At 42.2% G+C, this 15256-nt stretch overlaps 1 protein-coding gene across 6 annotated transcripts in view; it reads right to left on the reverse strand.

Moving 5' to 3' along the window:
• GASK1B (golgi associated kinase 1B) overlaps positions 1-15256 on the reverse strand; it is a 66802-nt gene that overhangs the window by 37833 nt on the left and 13713 nt on the right. For 5 of the 6 annotated variants that reach the window (XM_046656630.1, XM_046656628.1, XM_046656629.1 and 2 more), the window contains one exon: positions 13199-14340. In XM_046656630.1, coding sequence (XP_046512586.1) covers positions 13199-14108 — 910 coding nt within the window. In that variant the 5' untranslated portion in view covers positions 14109-14340. Of the gene's footprint in view, positions 1-13198; positions 14341-15040; positions 15128-15256 lie in introns of those variants that run through there. The other variant, XM_046656627.1, reaches the window with a different exon arrangement.

The following is a 15256-nucleotide window of genomic DNA, read 5'->3' on the forward strand; positions in this document are numbered from 1 at the left end:
CATTATTTACAATAGCCAAGACATGGAAGCAACCTAAGTGCCCATCAACAGATGATTGGATAAAGAAGATGTGGTACATATATACAATGGAATACTACTCAGCTGCAAAACAGAACAAAATCATTCCATTTGCAATAACATGGATGGACCTTGAGGGAATTATGTTAAGTGAAATAAGTCAGTTAGAGAAGGATAATCTCTGTATGACTCCACTCATATGAGGAATTTAAAAATGTGGACAAAGAGAACAGATTAGTGTCTACGAGGGGAAAGCTGGGATGGGGGGTGGGCACAAAGGGTGAAGTGGCGCACCTACAAGACGAATGACAAACATTAATGTACAACTGAAATTTCACAAGATTGTAACCTATCATTAACTCAATAAAAAAAAAAAAAAAGACAAAAAGGAAAGCGACAGTTCAGCTCAGAGCCCTTCACTAAAAATAACTCTACAGGGCCAGCCCGGTGGCCATAGTGGTTAAGTTCGGCATGCTCCATTTCAGTGGCCTAGGGTTCGTGGGTTTGGTTCCTGCGTGCAGACCTACACACCACTCATCAAGCCAAGCTGTGGCAGCAACCCACGTACAAAACAGAGGAAGATGTGCACAGATGTTAGTTAGGTCAGGGCCACTCTTCCTCAAGCAAAAAGAGGAAGATTGGCAACAGGTGTTGGCTCAGGGCCAATCTGCCTCACCAAAAAACAAGAAACAAAAAAACAAAACTCTACAAACCCATTAAAGAAAACAAAGGCCACTCAAAACTCGAGGCTCGTCTTAGTTATAGGAAAGAAATTCTATCAGATTCCATCACAAATGTCCAATGCAGTAAAGGAAAACCTTAATGATGCGGATCTCTAACACTAAAAGCAATGGTTGATGCTGATGCAACGCCAGTGATAGTGTAGCAGGTGTCTGGTTGTTAATGATCCCCTAAGTACTATCTGCTCTATTTTTCGAGAGTGTCTATCACAGTAGGGTGTTAGCAATTAAAAGTCTTAGACTGAAGTGAAAAGCAGGTAAGAGCTCTTGGTTTAGAGATGGTGAATGCAAGCAAGTTAGTAACTGTGAGAGAGGGCAGAATGGGAATGCAAGATTCTGTGCAGCCTTGAAAGAGGAGGAAATTTGAAGGATGAGATAAAATCTATCTTCTGCTCAGGGTTTTAAATATAGTTAATTCACTTATTCAAAAAACAAGTATTTACAACTGTCCCTCAACATCTGGGCCTATTTGGTTCCCATGTTTTGGATAGAAAGAATTGAGAAAGAGGCATACCGAAAAAGGAGGCCTTGCAAGATCCCAGTCCCAGGCAAGACCCAGGCCTTAGAGAGCTTGGAGTTTCACAGAAACAGACAAGTGTGTACACATAATGATGATCAAATAAAATGTTTGCCAGTTGAACAAATGTTTTGAAGGGGACAAATGAAGGACTAAAATAAAGACTGGGTTCTCAGCATGAAGCCAAGAAATGAAGAAATACTGTGCCCCAAAATAGCTATGTGGTGAAAGGCCACAGTTAAGAAAAAGAACCTTTGCTGAAAAGGAGCTGAGAATATGGGGTGGGGTAGAAAAAGGATTCACAGGTGTTGATTCTCTTCTTGATCCCATCACTGGTCTCCAGAGGACCTGAGCCACATCTCTAGCTGCCCTGACTGAGGCACTGAGTTCCCCCAGGTGCGAGAAGAGTACTTCCAAATCTGTCTGGCAGGGATGTATGAGAATGCACCGAGATACTGGAAACACAGCACTGTCAAATATGAAAAACAACCAAACCTATGTTTGGTTTTTATGATTTAAGAAGGGGGGAGGTGGTAGAAAGGCAGAATTCAAAGATCTTTTCTGTATCAATTCTATACAGCCAGCAAAGTCCTAGCTATAGGGACTTGTCTTAGAAATAGATTCCTGGGTGATTTAAATACATTTCTTCAAACAAAAAATAAATGTATTTACTTATCTGTTTTTTACTTCACAGCTTGTTTTCTCTACATTGGACTGAGTTAAAATAATTTCCATATTTCCTCAAGAGTTAGCTGAGCATCACGCTGAGGAAGCAGGAAAGGAGAATGTCTTGTGACTTCCTCCATCACACGCCACTTAAACAATCGAAATCATCAGTTCTATTTTAAAAACAAAGTGTCCTTCTTTGTTCCGAACCTTTGACTAATGGACAGGAACTTCTGCTTTCTAGGTCTGCCCTGGACTTCCGCTACATAAATGGAAACTCCCAGACGCTTCCTGTCCCAATATTCCGTTTAAAAAACAGGAATCAAAGCGGGCTTTAGAGGGTGGTGATGATGTGGTCACTGTGCCAGGCTCCACAAACAATCACGTTTTGCAAACCAAGTCTTGGTCACATCAGGATGACCCGGTCCCAGACAATTTCGTGTTTATTAATGTAGATAAAGGAACCACGAATTCCTAACCAGAACGACCCTCCTGCAATGCAGAGCCCATTACATAACTCCTCCTCTTCAAACCCTTCAAAGATTCCCCATTATCTGCAAGATAAAGTCCATGTCCTTACATGACATAAAACTAACCAAGCTCCACTCACCACAGCTTTATCTCACTTCAACCATACCCCACAACAGCCCCCGCAAACCCTAATCTCCTTTTTTTCAGAACTATTTGCAGTTTGCTAAGCACACTCTGCGTTCACAAGTTTTGCACACATCTCTCTCTCTCCCCTTTCTACACCCAGCCCATCTCTCACTCCACCCACAGTGACTTTTAAGAACCAGTTCTGACATTATCTCTTCTAAAAGTTTTTACAGTCCCCCCGCCTACCGCCCTACACACACATTCTGGGCTAAAGTCTCCTTCTCTGTGCCTGCAGGGGCTCCAAAAACCATTCCCATTGAGGTCTTTACCATACCCTTCTCGTATGGCAGGCTTGCTCAGCTGTCGCCTGCCCTACAAGCTGAGCGCTCTGTGAGAGCAGGGACTATTTCTTAATCATCTTTGGATTTCCAGCCCCTTATATCATTTCTGGACCAAAGCAAACATTCCAAAATTGTAATGAATGAATGAATGAGTTTTTCCAAATCCCCCAGTTTTCATCTATAGCCCTTAGGTTCTAAGGAACAGTCAATGGGCCCTAACTAAAAGTTTGGTTGGTGTGACCTCCTAGTAGGCTGTGATTTCACCATCCCCACTCTAAATGAACCAAGACAGATTAGAGAGAAACTTGAGAAATAGAGGTGAGGATGTACAGAGGTTACCAGGCCCTCATTCTACACAGCTTGTACTCAGTAATCACTCCCATGTCTCTATAATTCCATGAGACACTAGAATACAATGATGAAAATAGGGATGGTGGGAACACCACTGCCTCTCTCCCCCAACCCCAAATCACTGTGATGAGAAGGGGAACAGTTAAGGGATCGTGGATACATTTGAGAATCAGACAGAAAGGCAGTGGGGAAAGTGGGTTACCATCTGAAAGTGTGATTAACTGGGAAAGCCCCAGATCACAATCATTGGAGCTAACACATGCTGCGAAGAGATAATGGAGACAGTTCACCGCAGGGATGAAGAACAAGGCTATGGAGTCCTCTTGATCCATGTCTACAGCCCAACGCCATGACACACGACCTCTGGGCCTTTGGAGGACATATGTTATTCTCTGACATATGTTATTGTTATTTTTCCCACAGAAAATCTGTCCAAGAATGTCTGATGTATGGGGCTATTGTGAAATTTAGTGAGATAATGAATGTAAAGTGCCTAGCACTCCACAAATGAGAGAGATGGGTATTATCCACTATCAACTCCACTCACTTTCTTTAAATAGCAATTTTCAGAGCCTGTTTACTTAGTTCAAGTAAACATCAATCTAGATAAACTAAGAAAATCTAAGGAAACACATCACAAAGAGCTGAATCAGCTTAGAAACTGAATGACAACAATAGGTAACAATTACTGAGTGTTACTATGTGTTAGGCACTGCTAGACATATTTTATACATATCAATTCTCACCATAACTCTATGAAATAAGTACTGTTATCATCCACATTATTTTTATCATCCTCCTTATTATACTAATGAAGAAATAAGGTACAAAGCAATTTAGTTAATTATCCCAGGTTACACAGCTATTAAGTGGTAGAACCAGGATTCAAACTCAGGGAGTCTAGATTGCCAGTTGGTATGAAGTGAATTGTGTTCTCTCAAAATTCATATGTTAAAGCTCTAACCCTCAGTACCTCAGATTGTGATGGTATTTGGAGCTGGGCCTTTAAAGAAGTAATTAAGATAAAATAAGGCCATTATGGTGGGCCCTAACCCAATATACCGGGTGTCCTTATAAGAAGAGGAGATTAGAGACACAGAGGGACACTAGGGATGTACACACCCAGAGGAAGGGCCACGTAAGGGCACAACAACAAGGCAGCCACCTGCAAGTCAAGGACAGAGGCCTCAGGAAAAACCAAACCTGCTGACACCTTGATGTTGGACTTCTAGCCTCCAGAACTGTAAGAAAATAAATTCCTGATGTTTAAGCCACCCAGTCTGGTATTTTGTGATGGCAGCCCTAGCAAACTAATATGCCAGTCCACACTCTTAACTACAAAGCTATTTGACTTAAAGGCCGTACGGCTTCCTCCCTATGCTTAGAGCAGTGCCATGCACACACAAAGTGAACGCAATCGATGACAACTGAATTCGACTGAAACTTCAATATTTGCCCATTAACTGAGGTTAGAGGGGGCCGTCTAGTCCTTCTGCACCAGGAGAAGTGTTATCTGTAGACCAACCCAGACACAGCAACAGATTCAGTTCTAAGGGAAAGGTCATGACCTTGGGCTCAGGCTGGTGCTGAGCGAATCCTGAAATCAGTGGCAATAAGAAGATTCCCCCCAGCCCACTAACTCTCACACAGCCCACTAGTGTCAGCTCCGTGGGGCAGGGATTCTTGACCGTGTTGTTCATTGACGTAGTCCCCAATGACTAGAAGAGTGGCAAGCACAGAGCAGGTGCTCAATAAATATTTCTTAAAAGAAGAAAAGATCAGTGTGATAGCATAGACGGGAATAGACTGAATGGAACTGAGGCACATGCATGTTTTACGCTGTGAGAAACGCGGCAACTATTCGGTGTCCCCTCTGTCCCAGTCATGTAGGACATCAGGGGACAAGTTTCAGAGGCACAGTAAAGAACATTCCCCCATTCCCCCACTTTGTCTATGAAGGCATGTAGAGAGCAACCAAGAGGACCCTAGAGCAGGGTGCTGCTTGAAGCAGATGCTCAGTAAACTTTTGTTCACTGATGAGTGAAAGTCTTAAACTGACCAGCTCAATTTGATTGCTAAAGAAATACCCTTAGGGCTTTTCTGATAAAGAACACAATGTGCTTTCAATCTAGATTTTTAAAACTAAAACAAGATTCTTACCCTCCTAAATAAATATCTTAGAAGACAGTTTGCACCTATTCCAAGATTTCTAGGATTTTGAAGTCAGTGTGTTTCCAAGTTGTGGGGTCATCTGGGTCATTCTCCTAACTCTCTACAAAAGACCCTGTCCCTGCCAGAGAGCCTGAAGCCACGCGAGATGTGCAGCTGCCAGCCCCTTGCTCTGGCAACCACGCCATCACCCAGCAACTCACAGGGCTGCTCGCGTGGACTCGGAAAGAGTGGAAAATACGCAATGTCTTTCTCCTACTTCATAATGGACGAGGCAATACCAGTTGGAAAACGTGAGCAATGTGGGATCTACAATGAGTTTAAATGGAAGTTGGTGGCGTGCCTGTAGTTTGTCTTCTAAGCAGCCTTGACACACAGAATTCCTGGAACTAGACTACCTTAATTCAGTATGACAGCTCTGTGGCAATAAAACAGCATCCTAAAAATAAAGCATACATAATGCATCTTCCATCAGCATGAAAAATAGTACAATGCTTAAATGCTACCAAAATGGTGTCCCTTGGGATTCATTCACATTACTGTGCAGACTGCGAGGGGAGCTTTGGCAAAGTTGCTAAATTGAAGATCACAGAGGGGTGCTGGGTTTTCCTGTGCTCTTGACTTTTACATGGACGTAGTCTGCTTTGTCTTGTCTTAGATAAATATTTTTAAATATTTTGTTAAAAAAATTATCGAAATGTGTCAGCACCACCCAGTATCTGGTGACCTTTGCAATGATTTATGACTTTTGCAAGGATAGTTTGGAAGAAAACGCACTAATATGTTCAGCCACATTTGCATCCATATGATTATTTTTGGAAAAACAAGAAAATCTGGTAACATTGGCTTGCATTTAAAAAAAAACAACGCTTGTAGCAGTGTTCAGAATGATACGTCAATTCTTCCCCTGAGTAAAAATATTTTCAATGTTAAATTGTAGAATTGAAAGAAGAAATTAATTAAAAATGTTGGCATAGTGGTAAATCAGAAATCACCATACTAAAATTTGCACATTTTTGTCACTAACCCTAATTACGCCAAGTTATATTTGAGAGGTGGTAGTGGTATGGGTTAAGAGAAGAAACATGAGGAGGCTTTAGTGTCAGACAGAATTGGGTACAAATTACAGTTCTACTGCTCACTATGTATGTGTCCTTGGGCAAATTTCATAACATCACCCATATTTAAAGTATCAATACTATCTGCTGTGTGGACGTGTTAAGTGATGAAGTAGACAAAAGATACCAAATGCAGTGTAGGCAGCGTGTGATACATAACACTAGACTCTTTATAGATTCAAATTGAACAAGATTTCATGATTGCAGAAATGGATTTTTTTTTAAACAGCCCTTTGATGCTGTATTTCAACTCACTTTTGCATTTCCTGCAGACATGCGTAGGATGAGGCTCTGCTTCATGATAATTGCTGGATTTTGTAATATGGTACACTGCTGCACTCCCTACCTAATGATAACCTTGCTCTTCCCCAAGCACACTCTTCTCATTTTCTGGGTTATCTTTGGAGTTACACCTGTCAGAAAATAGTCTGGTATTCAGTAAAAGGCCAGTTAAGTCCACTAATTTCACTTATATATTTTTGTATTCAAGGAGAATTCATCAATTTATACAAACCTGTCCCAGATTAACCTGAACTAACAGCTCTGTGCTGATTGAATCGCAAACATCCATTTTACTAATTTAAAAGACTCTAAGGGCCTGCCCAGTGGTGCAGCAGTTAAGTTCACATGTTCCACTTCGCTGGCCCAGGGTTCACCAGTTCAGTTCCTGGGTGCAGACTTATGCACCCCTTTTCAAGCCATGCTGCGGTAGGTGTCCCACATATAGAGCAGAGGAAGATGGGCATGGATGTTAGCTCAGGGCCAGTCTTCCTCAGCAAAAAGAGGAGGATTGGCGGCAGATGTTAGCTCTGGGCTAATCTTCCTCAAAAAAAAAGACCCTGAATATGAGCCTTATAATTGATACCTTTTGTCTTTGGACTGAGTCAACAGAAAGCTTCACCTGAGAGGCTGGGGGCAGGCAGATCATTCAAATCATAGCACTGGATTCTCTTTTACGTCTCCCTTTGCATCTCATATATCTTTTTTACATCCAGGCAATTTACATGACTTTGAGCAAGGTACTTCATTATTCTGAGCCTCTATTTTCACATCCACAAAATGTCTCTTACAGAGTACCCACCTTGTAAAAGTAGTATGAGGATTTAGCGAGACAATGCATGCACAGTACTTAAAACAGTGCCTGCTATATGGTAACACCAGCATTACTCTTGCTATGGTTAAGGTTGTTGTCTCCTTGAGAAAAAAAGAGGTTCCCATAGCCTGTATCTGTGCATCAGTGTGTAAGTTGTCTGTTTCTAGTTATATTAAATAACTAGATATACTAATAGATTGTGGTGGTGAAGAAAAAAGGCATACCTTAAGGCCCCTTAAAGGATTTGTTGAGGGGAACAGATTGATTAAAAAAAGGAAAGACTTGGAAGATAGAAGACAAGGGTTTGAATTCTTTCCAGACAACAAACTCATTGTACAATCTTGAGCTGTCTTCTTATTACCTTTCTTTCATCTCAAAATTGAGGTAAAAATAAAATGTATACTGCATAGGTTTCTTGGAAAGATTAACTGAGAAAAGCCAAACACCTGTATTCAACTCACAATACAGACTAGCTGTGTTCTTGGTACTAGGCATGAATTTATTTTCACAAACATTAATCAAAAGTCAGAGAACAGAAACAACATTTAGAGAAGATAACTTACAAGATTTGCTGGCTAGCCACTCTCCCAGATATTGGTCTTGGTCTAAGACCAAGCCAGATCATCAGAGAAATACATGCCTAAGCTAAATCCTATTGTTCCTCCTACAGAAGACTCATTATCAAATTACATTATAGTGTGAGACCAGCAAACCATATTGATGGGCCTCACAGAAACAAGCTTTATAAATCTTATTATTTGCATTATACAGAGGCTGCCAAGGACATTTTTTCATTACCTCTACAATGAGCTCTTTATAAGATCCTCCAGGAGAAATCCCAGCCAGGATTTAGGACTAAAAATGGTAGTACTTGTCATGAGTATTAGAAGCTGGAGGCAAATATAGATTTACTGCTTAGAGTCAATGGAACAGGCCAAGAATGCATTCCTGCATTCATTCAAAAATATTTATTGAGTACCTACTATGTGCCAGACTCTCCATTAGGATCTAGAATTGCAATGACAAACAAGACAAGAAATATCTCTACCTTCACAGACCTAGAGATTAGTGGGAAGGCATAGGTGATTACACAAGCAATTATAATACAAAGCAATGATATAGTTTTTTTATGATGTGTTTCTTTGTTTTCTCCTTATTTATTATTTGTGTCTCTGTTCTGCTTTTTTGTTTAGTGGTTACCCTGAGGTTTGTATTCAGAATCTCGTGTATAAGATAGTCCATTTTCTGATGGCCTCTTATTTCCTTAGTCTAAACCGATTCAGTCCCTTTCCTCCTCCCCTCCTAAATTGTATTTCTCACATCTTATTCCAACTTGTGTTGTGAGTTTGTGGTTAAAATGACAGGATTATCTTTGTTTTTGGTGTTTTCTTTCCCTTTAGCTTAACGCTATACTTGAGTATTTGCTATCCTATTCTGATTCTCCTTTCTCCCCCTTTTTTTTTTCAGGTATGAGGGCCTTCTTGAGGATTTCTTTTAGGGGGGTGGTGGTCTTGTGGCTACAAACTCCCTTAGCTTTTGTTTGCCTGGGAAAGTTTTTATTTCTCCCTCATATCTGAAGGATATTCTTGCTGGTTAGAGTATTCTTGGCTAAAAATTTTTGTTTTTTAAAGATTTGAATATGTCATTCCATTCTCTCCTAGCTTGTAAGGTTTCCACAGAGAAATCCCCTGAAAGCCGGATAGGCGTTCCTTTGTAAGTTATTTTCTTTTGCCTTGCTGCCCTTAGTATTCTTTCTTTGTCATTCATTTTTGCCAGTTTTACTACTATATGCCTTGCAGGAGGTCTTTTTACACTGACATATCTAGGATATCTGGAAGCTTCTTCCACACAGATTTCCCTCTCTTTCCCTAGGTTTGGGAAAGTTCTCTGCTATTATTTCTTTGAACATGCTTTCTGCTCCATTCTCCTTCTCTTCTCCTTCTTGAATACCTATAATTCTTATTTTGCATTTCCTAATTGAGTTGGATATTTCTTGGAGACTTTCTTCTTTTCTTTTTAGTCTTAGTTCTCTCTCCTCCTCTGTCTGGAGCATTTCAACATGTCTATCTTTCATTATGCTAATATGTTCCTCTATGATGTCCACTTGAATGTTCAGAGAATCCATGTTTTATCTCTTCCATTGTGTCTTTCATCTCTAATATTTCTGACTGATTCTTCTTTATAGTTTCAATCTCTTTTGTGAAGCAGCTCCTGAACTCATTGAATTGTTTCTCTACATTCTCTTTTACCTCGTTGAGTTTTTTGATGATAGCTATTTTGAATTCATTGTCATTTAGATTACATATTTCTGTGTCCTCAGGACTTAATTCTGGGTACTTGTCATTTTCTCTCTGGTCTGGAGATTTGATATAGTGTTTGATATGGCTAGAGGAGGTGGGTCAGATCTTATGCATCCTGATATTATTTGGTTGCAGTTACCACCTATCACCACTGGGTGGGAGTCAAGAGCCACGTATTCTGAGCCCTCTGCCTTCACCCGAGATTCCCAGCAGTGAAGTAGGCACGAGGAGGGTGGGGGAGGGGTACTTTCTCCTGTGTGCTCTCCAGGCTTTCTCACTCTGCTCTCAATATCTGGTCTCCTGGGGTGTTGGCTTGATGAGGTCACTCCCTGCAAAAGCTCTCCTCCCTGTAGAGGTCTTTCCTCTAGGCTGCATGGCCCTCTGGGGTCCTTGATGTTCCCACGAATGAACATCCCCTGCCCCATTCCTTCCCTCATGGAGCCTCCCACGGTCACGGATTGCAGTCTTTAGGGGAGGGAGCAAAGTTCTCTGTTACCCTGTTCTAGCTCCTCCGATGGGGGCTCCAGCCTCTCCACCCTCCATCATATGGCTGCGTGTCTCCAACACCTTTGTGTTGTGTTAGACTGTCCTCTGTTGGAGTACGGATGCCCCTTTTGGTTGTATGTTGGAGGGGAGAGAGTCCCAGGCAAGTTCACTCTGCCATGATGCTGACATCACTCAGTGAGCAATGATATAGAATGAGCCAGAAATATGTGCTGGGTAACTAGATAAGATCTATCACCTCCTTAAGTGGACAAGGAGGCTCAAATAAAGGTAAGCTTGGGCCAAGAGAAGAATAGAGGTCCCTAGAAAGAAAATACACACTTCTGTGGGAGTCGGGGGAAGAAAGACACAGGTCAGGAAAAGACTAGAAATAGGTGGATGGAGAGAGATACTGAGAACATAAGACTGTCTATATATTTCCTACCATGACCAGAACTGATCTGTTTATGTACTTTACATCAATATAATAGTGTACGTGAGTAGAATTATATTGTGTAGAGTGCTCATAACTATATTTAAATCTCTTTATAGCCTCCTGAGGAAATTGGCCTGATTTTATGACTCTCAATAACTAAATCAGAGAAGGATCAAAGAATGATCCGGTATTGCTTGAGATATAATCTTAGGTATTTAATTCATCACATTAAGAGACATACTAATACAGTCTTAATGGTTTCTTTCCATCACCACTTACTTCTGAAAGGATTGAGGAACACCAGGCTATACTGGGATAATAGACCCTCCTTCAAATTTAATGCAACTGCCCTCTTTATTCCCAAAGATGCAGGATATAAACAGCACAGAATTAAATATCTAAGAGGAATCGTGGTATCAAAAAGCTTAACAGTCAGGACACCTGGATTTTAGTTCTACTCCTATCACATAAAGAAACGATATGTGAGGCTCGGAGGCTATGTGAGTGACTCAGTGAACTTGGTACTGAGATTGTACCATTTCCAGTTCACGTAGCTGATAAATTCAAACCTAGGCAGTCTAGCTCCAGAGCCCAGGCTACCCACTACTTTATTCTCCCAACTTCCATCCAGGAGCATCCCAGGGAAGCTCAGAGGTCTATCATAGTACCATGCCTCAGGATAGATTCAAAAGTTCACCTTCTCTTCTCAGGGGCCTTTATGAGATGAAAATGAAGGGCAATACAGCATGACAAGGATGACCCTATGCCCTGCTGTGCCCAGGACAGCCTCAGTGTATGCCTGTTGTCTCAATGCCCAACAATATCTTCTTTCATTCCAGGTGTTCCAGTTTGGATAATAAGTAATACAGTCACCGAAGCCCAGTGGTTAAGAGATTATGTTCTAAAGTTTGCTGGGCCTAGGTTCGAAACCCAGTTGAGCCATTAATGGTCGCTGTGGGAGTAGAGGCCAACTACTTTGCCTAACTCAGCCTCAATTTTCTCATCTACTGAATGGAAATAATAACAGTACCTCCCTCATAGCATTGTTTCGAGAACCATAGGAGTCAATGCATGTTTGAACTATATGGATCAATTAATACAGTGCTTAGCAAACAGTGAGCACCCAATAAAAATTAGCTTTCACCAACATTCGATTAAATATTGGAGAGGCTCTCTCACATCAGCATAATCACAGTGCACTATTTTGTGACCTTGAGACATCAAAACACACCTGTGAATCTGAAGCACTTAGACATGAACCAGGATAAGTAAGGAACACCAAATCTTCTAAGCAAATCACAGGTACTGCAAGAAGAACCCATTCTAAGACTAAATTGCAATCCTAAAGCCATTGGAAATGCCCTTTAGTTCTCAGACACTCCCAGGACTTTTGATTTATTCCAGTCCAGACTCCGTGAGACTCTCACTAAAATGCTAAGTTTTATGGTGACAGGAAATACAGGAATATCCCTTGAGTTTATAATCTCTCTGGAGCTCTTTTTAGCCTGTTGGGCCAGCCTAAATTCATAGTGGCAACTTCTGGGATCATTCTGCTTTCAAATACAAGCTACCAACCCACCCAGTTTGTACTCAAACCTTGGAATAGCCTCAAGATTCAGAGAATATCCTTTATATGGCATGAGTTTGCCACAGACCAGCCCCTTTGCCTGCAATGGAAGTGACTGGCTACATACCCTAGAACCTGCAAAATGTTTGTCACCTGAGAGAATCTTGGAAATTAGGCTCAATAAACTATAGTCATGGGCTTAAAGAAACCGTACAGCTAGTTAGTTTATATACTGAAGAAATCACCTATTTTTGCCTCATTTCCTTTGTAAAATAAAGGGATTAAATCCATTGTAAAAAATTAAGGGGTTGAATCTAACATGGTCTGGCTCTGGGCATCTTAAAAACATTCCGTCTGCTGAGGAAAGATAACCCAAGTCCCCCTTTCCTTTAAAAACTTCTAAGGAATGAAATTCTACTTACTTCCGTAGTAACCTGTCTACTAATACGCCTGACTGTCAGCACTGCCTCCACCCTGGCTTACCCTCCTCATCATGCAAATTGCCATTGGCTTTAATTAGATTTAATAAGCCACTGGGAAGTGCAGTGAGGGAAATGGAGAGCAAAGATTACACAGTGTGGGCTTACTCTTGCATGTCGAGAACAGCTTTTCCCTGGAACTCTGCTATCCTCCCAAACTGAGAAAATAAAGAATGCCAAGCGTATGGAAAGACACGCTGCTGCTGCTGTCCAAATGGGAAACGTGGGTGGAGAAAATCACTCAGAAAAAGAGAGTGAGGGAAAAGGGAAAATCAACCCGAATCCCCAACAGCTGCAAATAACGAAGCATGTGAAGCTGTTACCTTGGATGAACTCTGATTTCCTGCTCACAGAAGGCAGGGTCCTGTTGAGTCCCAGGATCCTGTCCAGGTGGAAGGCAAACACCTCACTCATGTCCAAAGGCTGCTTGAGCAGCCCACAGGGGAGAGGGCCGCAGCCGGGCTCGGCGCCAGCAGCGGTCCCCTCCAGCACCAGCAAGCGCGCTCGGCTCTTAGAGAACACTGGCTGGACGCTTGCCACTGCACCATCGGCCAACAAACGCATTCTGCGGATGTCTTCTTTGCTCAGCCACGAGGGGGCGCTCTCGCTGTAGATTCTGATGTTGCTCTCCCTGGTCTTGGGCAGCTGGAAATCTGAGCGCCCACCTCGTACTCCAGGACCTCGTATCAACCTCCAGGGTCGTTCCCCAACCTTGGCCAAGTTTCCTCCCTGGACATACCCAGGCACTTCAGCATCAGCAGCCCTTGCAGCTTCCTGCTGCTGGATGGATGGTCCAACCAAAGCCTCCTGTCCAGGGGCCAGAGATGCCACTGCATACTTCTTCCTGCGCTTGGGTTTCACTGTGCCACGGATATTGGCGGGCTTGCTGCGCTTGGAACGTAGGGTAATGTACACCACATTGGGCTGCAGAGTGGTTCCGTTGCCCTGGGACTCAGGAGGGGCCAGAGTACCATCCAAGGGTATCTCGGGAAAGGATGCCTCGGCGGTGTCGCGGCTCTGGCGCGGCCCCTTTTCTGCTGCCCGTCTGTGCTGGAGAGAGGCGCGCCCCACCTGGCTTACCAGGAAGCCCAGGTAGATGGCACAGGCAGTGCCCAGCAACAGGTTCCTCCGGGTCCTTGGGCGCCGGCTGCTCCAGAGTTTACACACCCGTGGGACGCACAGGGAGCAAATGAACCAGTTTATGAGTTGCCCTGGCTTGTCTGGACAGGTCATTTCTCTGCCGCATCCACATGTTGAACAGAGTTTAAAGTCTGCAGTGGGCTCCTGCTGACATGATGCATGATTTCCCGAATTCAGCTGTCACCTCCACTTAAGTGTCTAAGTGGTCTCCAGTGGGTAGAGGTGGAAGTAAAGGGCCGGTGGTGGAGCTGGGAAAGTTTCTGACGCACCGCAACAAACCTTTTAAACTCCTATCAGCCTCCCCGAGGAGAAATGGGGCTTGTTTCTGGAAATGAATGGAAACACAGTTAACTGAGTCACAATCTAAGACGAATTCAGTTCCTCTGCAAGAGGAAAGAAAAGAAGTAACTCTTTCCTTTCATAAACACCACCACTAAGTGAAGCTTAAAACACAGAAACAAGATAAATGTATAGATTTGATATTCAGTGCAGAGTAATGAAAACAAGACACAAAAAGCCCAAGAATATTTTATAACTTGTAGCTAGAGTCATTTAATTTGATTCTGAAGGAAAAACATTAAAATTTGACAAACCCAGGCTTTTCCTTTTTGAAATTCAGAAATAAGACGAGTAATAGATGTGTTTAAAAATCTATAGCTATCTCATATTTATTTTTAAAAGTCTTGCATAAAGCAATTGGGCAGAAGCACCAAGTTTTAACTTTCAAATTCAGAAACATATTCGTTCAATCCAACGGTACAACTTTTTCTGCATAATCCATTCCATTATCTTACACTGGGTTATTATAATATAAAGCCATAAACGCCCGTATCTATTTGGAAGCAGTTACATTTATTCAGTGACACATGCACACACATACACGCACAAACACAAAACACAGATCCGACTGCTTTTTATTCCTTTTCTTTCCTCCAAAGTCAGCTGAAAGAAAATAAAAGGCTCTGTAGCTCTATTTTCACATTATTTAAGAGAAGAGAGGAAGAACTCACAGCAACCTTACTTACACAGCTGGCCCCGTGCTTGGCTCCGGGAAGAATGTAATCCCTGATTCCAATGCAAAGAACTTTTAAAGTCTGAGGCATGTAAGTAGGACATATTTCATGGTCAAGAGGGTTCCACATTTCAAATATTTCAGCTCAGCTTTAAAAGCTCCCTTGAAAACTACTGATTGCAAAGCAAAATGCTTACTTGGAAGCTGGCTGCGGATAACCCACTTTTAA

The sequence above is a fragment of the Equus quagga genome, chromosome 3 (assembly GCF_021613505.1).
Source record: "Equus quagga isolate Etosha38 chromosome 3, UCLA_HA_Equagga_1.0, whole genome shotgun sequence".
Classification (NCBI taxonomy): Eukaryota; Metazoa; Chordata; class Mammalia; order Perissodactyla; family Equidae; genus Equus; species Equus quagga.